General features: G+C 42.5%; 1 protein-coding gene across 5 annotated transcripts in view; it reads right to left on the bottom strand.

Annotated features, from left to right (window-relative positions):
• Positions 1-15,525, bottom strand: part of relch (RAB11 binding and LisH domain, coiled-coil and HEAT repeat containing) — a 32,444-nt gene extending 16,919 nt beyond the window's left edge. For 2 of the 5 annotated variants that reach the window (XM_084566642.1, XM_084566643.1), the window contains exons 1-12: positions 14,793-15,523; positions 9,901-9,990; positions 7,081-7,152; positions 6,879-6,934; positions 6,628-6,741; positions 6,145-6,339; positions 5,489-5,583; positions 4,955-5,084; positions 4,605-4,762; positions 3,978-4,053; positions 3,785-3,880; positions 2,863-2,886 (exon numbers count right to left, since the gene is read on the bottom strand). In XM_084566642.1, coding sequence (XP_084422768.1) covers positions 2,863-2,886; positions 3,785-3,880; positions 3,978-4,053; positions 4,605-4,762; positions 4,955-5,084; positions 5,489-5,583; positions 6,145-6,339; positions 6,628-6,741; positions 6,879-6,934; positions 7,081-7,152; positions 9,901-9,990; positions 14,793-15,246 — 1,560 coding nt within the window. In that variant the 5' untranslated portion in view covers positions 15,247-15,523. Of the gene's footprint in view, positions 1-2,862; positions 2,887-3,784; positions 3,881-3,977; positions 4,054-4,604; positions 4,763-4,954; positions 5,085-5,488; positions 5,584-6,144; positions 6,340-6,627; positions 6,742-6,878; positions 6,935-7,080; positions 7,153-9,900; positions 9,991-14,792 lie in introns of all 5 variants that reach the window. The other 3 variants (XR_014699603.1, XM_084566645.1, XM_084566644.1) reach the window with 3 other exon arrangements.
• Between the last annotated feature and the right edge of the window lie 132 nt (positions 15,526-15,657).

The following is a 15,657-nucleotide window of genomic DNA, read 5'->3' as shown; positions in this document are numbered from 1 at the left end:
CTCTTTTTTTTTTTTTCTTCTTCCTGGAAGATATCATGTTTTCCTGCCAAGCGCTGGAAGAACAAGCAAAACCCCAACACTGGATGGAGGGACGGACCTAACGGAGAGAGACTTGGGTAAAGATAGGCTGTGATGACTCACTCGCTCAAAGCTGGACCAACCCTCTGAAGTCAGTGCCATGTTGGCTATCTTTTGAAAAGTAAAAATATGACGCTCAAGCGTCAGAGGGTCATTTTAAGTGGTTACTGACGAGTTCAATCAGGGTGAACCCAGGTCGGGCGTCAAAAAACAGTGAATTATTGCAAATTAACTGAATTCAGCCAACCTTAACTGTCACATTCAATATTTTCTAGCCCTGGCTTCTGTGAAGACCAACAGCACTGGCCTGATAAAACAAACAGAGGAATTCATAAAGAGAATACATCTAAAGAGCCAAAAACCATGCTGACGATGTTCTATTTCGGTGTGAACTCCTGTGTTTCTTATGTGAAGCCTCCTTCAGGAGGTTAAATATCTGACCAGAGCTGGGTAAACATTGTGGGCAGGTAAGAGTGGACAGGACGACGCCAGGAGCTGGGCCTGACGCTCCTCTTTCAAGTCCCGAGCAACTACGCATACTGTATGTAGAAGATCTTGCGTTTAATGGCACCCAACAATTTCTCTCTCCTCCATAAGCCTACACTTTTAAGCCCTCTGCTAGCAACATAGCTCTGGTAATCGCAGCATGTGCTTGTTGGCTCACCAGTTCAGTCCGAACTGAAACTTCTCCACAACTATTAATGATAGACTTCTTTGAAAATGTGCACACACATTCAACTATACTTAATTCCCAATAAGAACGTCAACAATAACCAAACTAATTTGCTGTAAACGGACAAACGTATTTCTCAGTCTCTACACATCTACCCACATATTAGTAGCTCCCACAGGATGCATTCCAATGACTTTTCCTCCAGTGCAAATTTGCTGCAGACATTAATGGTGCCAAGCCAATGGATACTAATGACTTTCAAGGTCCCCTATGGCGCCACCGCCAACAACTGTTAGACAGATTGCCAAGAAAACATGTAGACACATTCATGTCTCATTCAGGATGAATACCATCAATATTAGTGCTCCCTTGACTTTTTACCCTAACAAAGACTTTCCCATTAGCCTTGTTTGTACTTTATTGGACTCCAATATTTTGGACTTCTGCATTGCCGTAAGCACTAAATCCCCCTTTTATTCTTCTCTCACTGGTTTGTATTGTGTCTGTTCAGTCAGTAACGAATGCGTTCATTAACGAATTAACCGCATTTGGCTGGCATACGAGCCACACCAACAGCCTCGCTAAAACTATGAATCATTTTTGTCTTGCCAGTAGAGATCACAGTTAACCCGGCCAGTAGAAAGAGGGAAGTCAGTTATTACAGCTTGTATTTCCTCTTATTATAGTGATGCTGCTTGAAAACGTTATACTGAGCTTTTGTACAATACAATGGAAGTATAAGGGAGTATAATGGAATTAAGACAATAGCAAATGAATGAAGTGCAAGTTATCTTTGCAAAGAATGCAAACCAAATTCTTTACTACGGAGCAGTTGTGTATACTGAAGAAAAACATAATGTTTAATGATTTACAGCGACTGATAAAACAGCCAGGTGGCAGGCAGAGTCTCAGCGTCTCATACTGCCGTTTCAAGTCAAACACCTATTGTTCTTAAGTGGGTGTCACATTCAAACAACTAAAGGTGTGTCTCCAGGTTTGTGGCGCTCACAAAGCTTCAAGTTGCAAGATGGAAGTGTGAGCAGCTGTGTGTGTGTGTGTGTGTGTGTGTGTGTAAAATGTCATGGTGGGTGAATCTAACGGACATAGTCCAAAGTCCGCAGCACTCAAGAAGAACCCCAAAAGCCTCGTCATCTGCTTGGTTTTGAACTTCATGCCAGCCTCTCCCTTCAGTGTGTTTATCTTGATTTTGCAATAAGATTAAGTTCTCCATAACTGCCTGTGGTTTATTAAAACTACATCACCGTGGAGATATGCAAAGCAGCCCGGCTGAGAGCCACTCCAACTAGACTTACCCCTTTCAGACAATCAATTTCACGTCTTGTCAAGTTTCAGTATTGTGTGCAAAACTCGAGTACGCTGTGTTTGTGTACACAGGGAGACACACAGACACTCGATTGCATGCAAGCAGTTATCTGCAGACAGAACACCTGTGCAGGTGTCCGCATTACAACTTACAAGGATAAATGGCTTGTTAATACCAGATCTTTTGAATATCTTATTTCTCTTTTCTCCTCATTAAGAAAAAGTCACACCCAGCTCATAACAAATAAAGCAATTGTGTTTCCAAAACGGAAAAAAAAAGTGTACATGTAGTCAAAATAACTGTAATAACAACATCAATTTTCTTTTTTTTTTTAATCTTGTTTGTTCAGATAAAGAAATATACCATAATCATATTATTAAATGTGTAGTTTAAATGCTACATAAAGAGATTAAAGCTGCAGCAACTAAAACAGACATAGGACTGATGAGCACAGGAGAGAAAGATACGCTGGATTGAATTGCCATACAACACAACACCCACATAAGACTAAAACTGCTTACCTTCTTAGGCCAACTTACCATGTCAGTTCATATTTTGGCTACAAATAAATTCCCATATTTTCTTCTAAGACAAAGCAATGTAGCTTAACAGTCATTTGCACTTCTCAGAAATTAAAAAGCTAGTGCAAATGAAAACAAAATAATAGCTCTGACAAGCCTAAAAGGCAGCAGTTGTAGCTGAAGGAGCTGGGAGTTAGTTACATACAGTACACCTCAAAGCTACGGGTCATGTGAGGACCATGCAGATGAGTGCGTGAAAGACTCACCTGGCAAAGATGCGCAACCATTCTCTAGAAGAGAGGCATGCATGAGAGTGAGAGAATGAGTGAGACGAAAAGAGAAAAGAGATAAAATAAAACCAGTGAAGGCAAAAGGACAGCACATGTTGAGTGGGGGACAAAAACAGCAGAGGGGGGACGACGACCAGTGAAAACGAATGCCATCTTAAGAGAGGGTGAAACTCCACATCAATGGATAGACACAAGTCAGCTGGGTGTTAGCAGGTAAAAACAAAATGACTTAGATTCATCTTCAGACTGCTCAAACACAACCTGAAAGAGGCAGTATAAGGATAAAGGTGCTCTGTGCAGCTTTAGTACATCAGGTCGAGGCATTCGAATGATCATCTTGTAAAAACTTCTAATCAAACCAGTTTGCCAATTAGAAAGAAAAGCCGCAGCCTGTACATTACACGATGATTTAATTTTGGGAATCCCTCCGGCACAAACCAAGAAGAAGGGTGGTGCCCTTTGGCAAACAGAACTAAATATTTCTCACAATAGCAGATGCTGAAAAGGATGACTCACCAACAGAAACATGTTCATTCTCCTCGATTCAAGTTTTTATGAAGCAAACAAAGTAAACTGCCCAAGATATGTTGAAAATAACTTGCAAAGGTATCACAGTTAGACATACTGACAAATAGTAATTGCACACATAAAGTCTCATATGATAAAAGCTGTTAAGTTTTTTCAAATTGTTTTTTTTTTATATATATACTGTAAAAAAATCACAGTTCAAATTGAAACTTGTCAGGTGTAAATGACTGTGTTCTCCCTGCTTAGCCCTGCTGCTGTGTGTGTATCTATTGGACATCAAGACAAGAAGCCTGCGATGACGACAATAATGAAGGGGGGGCATAGGGAAGAGAGGAAGAGGAGCAACAAAGAGCAGCAGAAGTGCGCTTACCTCTCGTTTAGCCAGCAGGACGTTGGGGACGATGTGAGGGAGACAGCGGCCCAGCATCAGCATCACACTCTCCTCGCTGTCTGCAATGCGGGACACCTGGAAACGAGACGTTTCAGACGTTGAACACTGCTGTTTTTCGTGAATGTACGGCTTGATTTTTAATTTTTTTTTGCATTTAGAGTGTGGCGCCGACCTCTGCTCCCAGGCGGCTGTCGGAGCACATTCTGCAGAAGGACAGCAAGGCTTGCTGGAAGGCCGGAGATAACTTCCTGAGACACCACAAACAGCAAGAGACCATAAAAAGTCAGCACATTACAGGAGCTACTACTTCACTACTTGTTGATGGACATGGATGGAGTAGAGGTAAAAAAAAAAAATAAATGTTTAAACGTGACCGGAAAGTTAAATTCCAATTATGAACATGGAGGAAAACTGAGCAATTGCAACATATTCACTCAAGAGGGCAGCCTCCTACCTAATAACTGTTTGTGCCTTGTGGGCACAAAACCTGATAACTGTCTCTATCTAGTGGTGACATTTAGGAACTTCACTTGGTGTAGGATCTGTTTGTACTGCAGTACACTCTCCAAACACTAAATGTCAGATTCTGCATTCTATTCTAGTGCTTTACACTCAAAATCTCAAGGATTAATTACTGTAATATCATTTAAAAACCATAAATATCAAGTTAATGACACATCATCGCCATATTCTACTGTGTGTTCATATATAATACCATGCTGGAAGTTTATAAAGGAACGTTAGGCTGCATACATCTACTTCTACATCTACATATTCTCTCTGTTTTTTTTTTTCTTACCTGTTCGGCTGGTCAAACTTGACAGGTGGCTGACTCTTGAGCTTGTTGTGGGGCTGTGGGTGGGGCTGCGATGTGTTCTGTGTAGAGGTGGGGTCATGCTTGTTGTCAGTCTCTGAAACCCCTCGGATGTCCAGATACTGGCCGTTATCTGTAGGAGGCTGAGGGTGAGACCGGATGGAAGTTAGGATCAGAGGGAAGAATATCTGACCTTATGCACGTCTGCACAGAGAAATTTGCATACACGCTGCAATCGTGTTATCACTTTTTCCACTGTAGGACACAGGCCCTATTAATACCGACATAGACTGGCCTGAGTCTGTGCGCTACTTGTTCTAACTGCCCACACGTACCGCGGAGAGAGGGTCAGCGGAGCACGCGGTAGCTGTTGAAGAGGAGGGGGGCTTAGATGAATTCTGGGAACCCAGGTTCAGAGAGGGTGGAGGTGGGGAGGAAACAGTCCTCTTCAGAGTCTGGATCTCACTGTGAGGCAGAGGAAATGACAGCTTGTCAAATAAAAATAACGAGCACATACTTCTTGTTAGTGAAGCAGCAAGTCAAAAGACACTGCACAGTTCTACGGAAGTAGTATTGCCTCAATGGATTGTGGTAAAGCAGATTGGTCACGGTGGTATATTTAAAGATTCAACATCAAAAGAAACAATCTAACAGTGGTGTATCAGTGAGGGGAATGTAGATACTGCTTCTAACTTATCGCCTGTTTTGATAACAGTTATGGTTTTAGATTTTTAGAGATGCTCTTGTAGTATAGTGGTAAAGGTTTATGTTGAAATCACATATACAGTGACTGCATGAACAAAGGAAACCTTGTCAGCAGCATAGCTTGCTGTACTCTAGGGCGCACAAGCACACACTCAAGAACACACCTCTGCAGTTTCTTGATCTGCTCGGCGAGGCTCTGCTTTTCATTGTTGAGGAGGCCGATCTGGTACTCCAACTCCTGCACCACTTCTGTCTGTTGCTGAGGTGAGAAAAAAAAAAAAAAAAACCACAAACATGTGACACTCAATGGACAAAACGTTTTTCTCCACCACACCGCTGTGATGGTTCAAACAAAGCGGCTATCACAGGAAAAGCGGTGCTGCCTCTGAACAGGTGCTTTCATGTTTTGTTTTGGGTATTCTTTCATTTGCATTTGCAACGCCAATAGGAACGCTGAAGGGAAGTAACATCTGGCTGGCAGTTGGTGTGGAAATGGGAGCACAAAACATACAATAACAACGTTGCATAAAGGCAGCATGAGACCTCGACGTCGATGTTGGTCCATAGCTCCAGGTTTTGTTCCATTTCTAAGGCTAATTTGCGTCAATCAAGGTTCATCAAGGGAGGTACCTTCCTAACGTAGCAGCTAAATAAGACCCTAAAAACTGAAAGCAGTGCCCAGTCACTGATTAAATACACTTTTTCCATAAAACGTTTGCAGCTATTTCATTATTATAAGGCGCTTAACGCAGCAGCATCTCCCTGAATCTTTTCGGTAGTACCAGAGATGGATGCTAACTTCAACCCATCGTCTACACACCTGTTGCGACAGGTCAGGCTTCTTTGGGGTATCTTGTGCAATGCAGTTTCCTGGAAGATCTCCAAAGTCAACCCCTACCGACACGTCAGCCGTGTCCCGAGGGGAAGGGAGGGTGCTACCGCAATTCCTGTAGAGCTGCAACAGGTCCGGGGGTTTCGGGATGTTGAGGCCGACGTCATCCCACAACTCAAAGTCCTGGGAAGAAATGCAAAACAAAATACTTTCTCAACAAGCATTTGTGGAAGAAAGTGGATTTGTCATCAGCATTTATCTATGCAGTCCCAGGAAGGACTCAATTTAAGCTCAGAATAAGGAAGCTGATTTAAGGTCACAAGGCCTTACAATCGCCATAGCAGTCACAGTTACAAGTCTACATCATATTCTGACATAAATAGAAATAAAGAAACTTTGTAATGAAAAGTAGACAGAACTAAACTCCCTTTAGACACGTCTCCAAGTATGAGGCAGCCAGTCAAACGTTACCTGATCATCATTTTCATCAGAGAAGGTGATGGATGAGAGTTTGTACTCGTTTTTTAATAAATATTCATTCACAAGGAAGTTTAAGGCTCTTTTCTCCAGTGGGCGTATAGGCTCCTGAGGTAGAGAAGAAAGGGAGGAGCTTTAAAATCATTCATTGAAGGATTACAAGTGATGCCCTCGCAGGGGTTTAAAGGAGCACATCTAATATCTCGATTCATTTTGAAAAAGGAAGGCAAAAATTGATTCCCCACCTGAATTTCAGGACTCGACTTGAAGTTTTTTCTCTCCTGAGAGGGCACTTCGCTCTCTGAGAAATTGAGAAGACATTAGATGAGTTTGAAAGGGTGCTGAGCGCTACTCATCTACAAGAATTCTCTTAGAAACAAAAGGAGAGAAAGCTGTAACAAAAAAAAAAAGGGTTGAGGTGGAGAAGAAGTTAAAAGTACGCCACACCTGCTGCCTGAGTCAAGTTGGCGCGCAGAGCCTGAATGGTCTCCTTTGCTTTCCGTAGCTCAAACTCCAGCACTGGACAGGAAGTGACAACACACACACACAGGAAGTGCATCCAACCAAAGACAGGGAACAAACAAATAAAACAAAGATGGGCATGAAAAAACCAAACAACGACACAAAAGATCATAAAGAGTCATAAAACAAACAAAAAAAAAAGGATGCATGCAAATCATGGGTCTAAGGAACGCATGCAGCAGAGGATCATGGTAAAGCTGGCTGGATGTTTGTCTGACAGGTGTGTGTAACGCATTGAGGCACATCTCAATGCTAGGATTCCCTGCCCTCGTTTTCCTCCCATTAATAGCACGGATGTGCCTGACTTAATAAATGGGAGTCCAAATTTGTTGCTGCTGATGTGAGAAAATCCAAGAGCAAGCTACTGAAATGAATCCCTGATAATCTAGGAGCTGTCTGACACAGGTTTCTTCCGGGCAAATGCCCTGCTAATTAGTAATTAAAACATTTGGTTTCAAGCCACTCAAAGGACAGCCACTGCTCAGGTTACATTTTGTAAGCAGACTAGGCCATCACACAACGGACAACACAACTTTAAGCTATAAAAATTAGGAGTCAAAACAGGGTTTAGGCATGGTTAGATTGCTGGTTAAGACCTAGTTCATGGTAACACAAGCGAGCCGCTTCTGACACCTCACACAGTCAGAAGCAGCAGCTATGTGGGTAAGATTCTTAGCTGATAAATTGAAATCTGAAATGCTAATCTAACACTGAATAAGGAAAAAAGAACACACAAGATCTTAGGACACGTTAGATCAAAAACACACGCAAAAAGTAATAAGCGATGGAGCAAGAAAACTATGTTGCATAGCTGTGCACTGAAAATCTGCTATGTGATATGATCCCGTGTCAAAAATCAGTCATCCAAGGTTTCACACTTGTATAGGAAGTGTGAAAGGCAGGTGGAAACCTACCAGTGTTTAATAGTAGTGCCACGATACCCAGTCTGACCCGCTAACCTTTGCAGCAGATCAAGAGTGCACAGGATGCAATCGCAACAAAATGGAAAATCAAGAACTGAATAACGGGGGGAGAAAAAAAATAAAAAATAAAATAAGCAAAAAGCTAGTCTGGATGGAGTGACTTGTCCAGTATTTCACTGGGGTTTGATCAACGTCAGGAGAAAGCCAGAAAACCCAGAGTCAGACAGCTGGGGGCAGGCGTTTTGGTAAGAAGAACAGGTGGAGGGGGATGAAAGTGGGGGAAAGTGAGGAAAGGAGGGAGAGGGTAGGTGCCAATTTGGTACAATGGGATGTGTGTGAATAATATATATTTTTTTTAAAATGCATAATTTCTAGGGGTGAGGTGGAACCAACATCTCTGCTGCATGGTTTTAACTGTGGTCGACTCTGTATTTGTAATATATCTATTTTTTATCACCTGATAAAAGCCCCAAACCACAAGTAATTTTCCTGTTTACATTTTAGGTACATGACCTAAGACTGCACAAATAGTTATGTTTTTTGACTCCAATATGCTCTCAATATACTGAAATGTATAGTTACGGGACTATGTGTATGCATTTCTTATTATCACGGAGTTCCACAGGACGCGGCAGCAAAGCTCTTTTATCCGCCCTCTTTTGTCGACTGATTTGCTGATCATTTTAAGAGTGATTTGGACGAGACATATGATCAGGACTCTGCAGAAGATGTTTATTTTTTTGAAAACCGACGAAATGCTCTACCATTCCTGTGTCTTGACTTCCCGTCCTGTCGATCTGCTTCGCAAATCCCGTCAAAAACAGACAAGGTGTGTAATTTTTAGCGCCGCTCCTTGGGACACCACTGAAGCGCGCACGTCAGGTGAATTTGCACAAATTCACTAAAGTGATCCAGCTCCAGCAGGTGTATTGCAGTCAGAACCTAATGAAGCTGCTTCCTGTTAAACTCAAACCTCACTAAAATGCTAGCGTTCATATACATTCATGCACAGTGTTTAAACAGTTGGTATAAATCCTTCTTATAGTTATGGATTGGGGCTTTTTGACTCATTGACTAACACTTACCAACCAAATGGGTGGATGACTACAGAAAGCTGGTAATGGATAATGTTAACAATTGTATTATAGCTCGGTGTACACAGCTGAAAAGTTATCTCTTCACGTTGGCGACTAAGAACTAAAAAGATAAAAACTATGCACATTACACGAGAGACGGTGCTGCTCTGTCTACATCTGCAAGTAAGAAGCTCATTTGTTCGTTTTTGTTTTTCTTTAGCCGACAGCATAAAAATACTCATGACACAACAGCCGAAAATTAACAGCATTCCAAAAAACGGAGCATCTGCTCTTAAAGCCAGCGCCGAGTGAGGATGCGTCACTGGTGTGAGACACAACTGTTAATGTATTAGGCTAAAACTATGTTATGGTGTGTCATGACAGAGCCACGGGGGGTAGGGAGTGTGATTTCAAACAAGGCTGAGACAAGTCCTGTGCCAAAAATACCACTGACTGACTCCTCAGTGTGACAGATGATGGCTGAAGGCAAGGACACCTCCTCAACCAAGTTAAAGAAACAAACACGCTGCATTTAGAAAGTAGAATGTGTTGATGATACCTCAGATTGTTACCATTACAGGTTGGATTAAACTGAAATCACTACTGCCTTTATTAATGCAGATCTGAGGCGTCGCTCTCTGCGCTTCTACGGCCTTCTGCCATTCAGCCATTATTTATTCTCCTGATCTTCTCTTTCTCCAAGGGGAGCTGAATCTCTCTCTCTTTGACAGTGTGGTTCATCTTACCTGCCACCCGTTCGTCTGACTCTCTGTTGCCATCATCCGAGTAGCGGGCAAAGTCCAGAGAGTCCAAGGTGCTGATGCTGCCTGCTCGATCTGAACAGAGACACAGAGACGAAGACAGCGGTGAGACAAGTATACAATCAATGGATCATCAAACTGTCAAACAGCTAAAATGTGACAATGTGTACTTGAAATCCTACCTTAAACATAACAGTTCTCTAAAGGACTCCTGACTAGTTAAAGTCAGGACACCTTTCTACAATGCAACAGAAACTTCTGCAGATGAAAGAAGATATCTTTATAAACTTTGTGGGATGTTACTTTAACCAAGAAACAATCTATGACTGCACACAGGAGGAAACTAGTCAATCACAATATGTTAAGTTAACTTTGGAAATGCCCATTTCCAATCCGATAACGCCAAACAACAGCCTCACATCTCAGGCCGGGAATGCCAAAGGCATTGTTCACTCAGTGAACAGATGAAGCTGATAAATAACCTTTCTCGTGCTCCTATTTCACTGAGCTAGGCTACCCTGTTAGCTTAGTCAAAGGTGTTGGCTTTCTTTCCACTGCAATGCAAGCAGGAGATTGGCCTGTTTGTTCTCTGATATCCAGATACAGTAGAAGGTCAAGCCAAATGACGCCTTGCTGGCCTAAAAGCTATGGCCTAGCAAAGCTGAAGAGCATGTACTATATGAGTTATAAAGCCCAAAACAAAGCGCTCGCTTCCTAAATCAACAAACCTGATTTAGTCTTGAGTAATTACACAAACTGCAGGTTCACACCTTTGGCTTTGGGGCAAAATAAATAATAAAAAAAAAAAGATTTAACACCTACCATGTGCATGCGTTTGCATATGAAAAATGTGTGACAAGAGCGAAATCTTAACTTTTCTGCTGCAAATGAGTCACAACCATGAAAAGTTGTGTTAAAACTTTTGAACGTATGACCAAGCAGCCTCACAAAGCACATGACGTGACAGTATAGTAGTGAGAGTGTTTCTGCATTAGCTGGATGCGTGTGTCATCGTTCTGTCAGGCCGATGCGTGGTTAACTAGCAGAACGTTTCTAACCATCCTTACTTCCTGACGACGTGTCAGGATTTTTTTCCTGGCTTAACAGTGAACTTCAGTGTTTACAAGTGTGCGCACATTGCAGTTTCAGGTCTTTTTGTGTGTACGTCTGGTTTTCCTTCCTGGTTGACCCTTCAGTTCCTGTCTGGACTGTGACAGAATAGACACTTCAGACCGTCATCTCTAACTCCTGTCTGGCCAATCGTGCAAAGGAACACGTACAGACAATAGTTTTTCTCCTTTGGAAAGAGGAAAAGCCAAGGAGAAAATCGGGGTCCAAGAAAGTAGATATTATTACAGGAAACCAGATGGAATGGACAGTCAACAAGCTCTTTTAATTTTCTGTTCTATTATTCTCCTTTACTATTTTTTTAAAGCACTCTGTAGCTTCCCAGTTGTTTTCCAAATCAAATCCATCAACAGTGCTCTAACCTATCTCACAGCGTTTTGCTAATATCTATTAGGGTGCTTCCCTTTGTAAAGCCAGGACAAGAAAACCTTGCCCTTTAATGGGACAGATGATGTGGCAAAACTGACACAACTGCTTACAATGCGGTTATAAAGAAGAAATGAAACAATGGCCTGGTCTCACTTATTTCTGCTGCACACAGTAGTACCAGTAGCAGTTAAACCATAACGCACAGTAATAATCCATGTTATGATTGCAAATGAGCACCACTGCCAAGATGCACGCACTTGAACGTATACATACACATGCACAGAAACCCCTGTACTCGCACACACACACACACTCACAGCTTAATGAAAGGCAGAAAGTTATGAACAGGCAGGCAGTCGGAGCCAGCCCAGAACGACAAGGAGCCTTGCCAGTGCTCGGGCAATATCATTAATCACATTCTCGCACAATAGCAACTCCCTGCTCTGCCCAGACAGAGAAAGGGATGGAGGGAGTTGATAGAAAATGTGAGGCCGGGCCAACTAACCGGCAGTGCTACTTTACTGGCAGAGGTACAAATGGCAAGTCTGTGTCAACAACCACTACTTCTGAACATAATCATGCCGAATATAGAGATCTATAACGTGGCAACGCATACATTGCGGTCACAAACAACCCAACCTGAACCGTATCACATTTGCATACTTTCAGTACTACACAGAGTATAAAGGAAGCATATAATGATAATAATAAACCAAATGTACAGCTTCTTGTTTTGAGATTATATTTGGTGCCATACGTGACAAACTCCACTAACGTCTTTAAATGCAGCAGCTCTTTATTAACCACAGTCCTACGATCGAATACCTACTTGACAACCCGATAAGAGTGGAAGAGAGAATCTCTCATGCAAGCAAATTAGCAAGACGGTGGGAGATGCCACGCTGTCATGTGGCAGACGCAGCTCGTAACAAAGTCATTAGCGCAGCAATCAGCTGATTACCACTGACAGTCACAGGTTGTGCATTCATGAAAATCACAGTAGTTAAAAACCTGTACCCTCACCAGACAGCTTAGAAATCTAGTCATCGCACTGACTAGATTTCTTGTTTCATCCGTAGGATAATTGTGTGATTATCACGATGGGCCATGACACAGTGCGGCACATATTCAAGTTTAATGCTATGCGACAGCTACACCGCGATCTTTTCAACACAATCTGAGGTCATAACACTGGACAGATTGAATTCAATGAAACAAAATAACTAAATAAAAAGCAGATAATGACTGTGATGCTTTTTTTTTCCTGAAAGAAAACGTGAGAAATTGGCTGTCTACATGGCCAGCTGCTGCACCGACTGGGAAAGATAAGCGACGTTTGAACAGTACAACTCCCCCTTTAACAAGTACTTGAATGTATTTTAATGGTGCAGCAGCACAGGAGAATCCTCCCCCTCATTCCAGTGATCACATGAGGCCTTGGCTACTGGAATATGTTGGGGGAAAAAGCCTTGGGCTGAGTCTGTCTCTCATTTCAACTTATTACTAATTGCTGCATCTGGTAGATTCCAATTTTGAGTTTGTTCCACTTTTCATTTTCTTATGGACCTTTGGAAATTCGGAAATTAGTGTTAGAATCACGTTCCTGTCAGTACTGCAGCAGAGCTGTCAGGTCCTGACGTGTTTTTTGGAAGACACCATCATAAAACATTTATTCTGTTACCGTGCTCCAAAACTTTTGGGGATATGCACCACATCTTTACAGATATCACACACACATATTTTGGATTTTGCTCCTGCGGTCTTGAATATACAGAGTCAGTATTTAATTCTAAAGGTGGGGGGGGGGTTACACTGACATGCAGAGGATGTATTGGATCTGACTTGCTGCAATATGCTATTTACAATATCTAGCCTCAGGCCAGTTTCCAAGATACATGCTCAAGAATACGACATAGCCTTCTGAGACATCAGGTCATTGTCCACAGCTACTGCACATAAAGTGACAAACATTTCATTTCTGATTATAAAATCACATCTTTTCCATGTATTCCTATTCACTGGTTCCCACAGATGGAAAACTACCAAATGTTTATGCAATGAAAATCCATCATCTGACTTTATTCCTCAGTTTGCAGCAGTAAAGTAAAAAAAAATAATTCACATTTACTCTACACAGCTACTAATAACTGTTGAACAGGTATTCCAGTCAGCCTTGATTCTGACAGTAGCTACTATTGGCAGACTGACAGACACTGGAAGCAGTTTGTTTTCTAAAACCGAAACTAAAGCCCTGGAGGCAAATCACGCCCACTGGTGTGACAAGACACTTTAATATCAAGATACAAACAGCATCTGTCTTCGCTGACCAACAGAAATAAATGAACTGTTTTTCAGTTGCAGGCTAACAGAGGTAGGATCTGTAAAGATGTGTTCATTTGCCTAAGTAACTTCAAATCGCAGCCTATACTGTGCCCCGCTTACATGTCTAGAATTGTTTAAAATAAAGATTTCTCTGTCAATACAGTCAATATATCCTCATGGTGTAGTCTCTCTACTCTAGTGCTCTTTCAGTATCATATTTGCTATGCTACTGTTAGATCATCATTGTAGGTCTAAGTTTAGCAAGACTAAATCTGCTCCACTGAACTGGGTGAAAATGTTTTTGCCACTTAAAACGCCTTTTGATGCAAAGCCACCCTGCTTAGCCACACTGGGCTTCAAGGTAACACTACTCCGTCTGCTTTACAGCAGACTTCATTTATTTGCAGCTTGGGCTGTGACCATGGTTACCATATGCATGGCATGTCTGTTTATGGATCCTGACTCTTTTCAGCCACCATGCAACGTTGCAGGTTATTCCATCAAATAATAATAATAATAATAAATCCTGTCAGTTGATGAAGGTGCTGCAAGTGTACAGCCTTCACCAGTATAGTAAAATAATATGTTATTGGTCTCACAGAAACAACTTAGCACTATCTTTTTTGCATTGCAGTAGTTAAATAATGAATGTCGCTTCTTTTTTTCTTTACTGTGGTTCCTGACCTCTGACTGATGGCCTTAAGGAAGGAGTGGTTTCCAACAGGACTCAATTACATTAGAGCGATCACTACAAGTATGTCATAATATCATGCATCCACAATACCCTTTGCTCCTGCTAGTAGATTGTGCAATGTGGCCTTATCACATTTATGTGATCCTCTAAAGTCTACGTGTTTATGTCTGCTAACACAGCTGACCCACAAAACCCGTTTGTTGACTGCGGCCCTTGAGGGGCAGGTGCAGCAAGCGGATATTTCAAGATCGATCGGCTCCCAGATCCCATGTTTTAAGCTAACGCTAGCAAGCTAGCTGAGCTAACGTGTAATATTAAAGACACTGCTACGTGTGTAGCCCCGGCAGCAGCTAATGTTACTTACTCAGAGGTCCTCCAGGTCCGAGTACCTGATCTTTGGCAGGTGGAGTGCCGCTCTGTCGCTCGAAGTTGCCAGGGTTGGAAAAATAATCCCTCAGCCGCGGGAGCTCTCTGCCTGCCTCCAACAGCTCCGTGTGAAACTCCAGGGCCGTGAGAATGTACTGGTCCCGTATTAGCTGAGCAGCAATGACATCAACCGATACCCGTGCCTCGGCGCTGCCTGCCATAGCGGAGGTGGCAGCGGCCGACGCCGAAATGCCCTCACCGCTGGGGCTCGTCCGGTTGCTAGACAGCAGGAGCGTCGGGGGCTCTGCGTCCGCAGGCGGGGAGAAATGGTTGCCTGGCGGTGGCCCCGGCGCCCCGTCACTCGGGCTCCTCTCTGTGTCAACTGTTTCATTGGGGCGCCGTTCAGCCTCTTCCTCAGAATCACTGAGATTAAACGGGTTGACCGACGCCATTTTTGCACTATAAAGATTTCTAGCAACCAAGGCTAGCTAGGCTAACCAGACCCGTTTCTTCCTGAATGGATAGGCTAGCCGAGGTTTGGTAGGTGGCTTTGACAAGAGAAAGGAAAACGAAGCTGTGATTGGCCAATGTTGAAAGACGTTACCTCATGAGCCCGCCTCTTTTATGGGATACTAGAATATGATTGGATACTTCTGAAGTGGAAAAAAACTGGGCTGGGCACATTTGACAGCTAATAGCCTATGCTGGCTAATATGTTGTCAAAAACGCAAACTGTGACAAAAAACAGTTTTCAGTGAAACTATACAGTTATGCACATGAAAGAAGAAAATAATAATAATAAAAAAATAAAGCAACTTCTTTGTGTTACGTTTTGATACATTTTTAAAGAAAGCTCGCTGGAC

This window comes from Chelon labrosus (assembly GCF_963514085.1).
Source record: "Chelon labrosus genome assembly, chromosome: 18".
Taxonomy (NCBI): Eukaryota; Metazoa; Chordata; class Actinopteri; order Mugiliformes; family Mugilidae; genus Chelon; species Chelon labrosus.
This window is presented reverse-complemented; position numbering and strand designations above follow the sequence as displayed.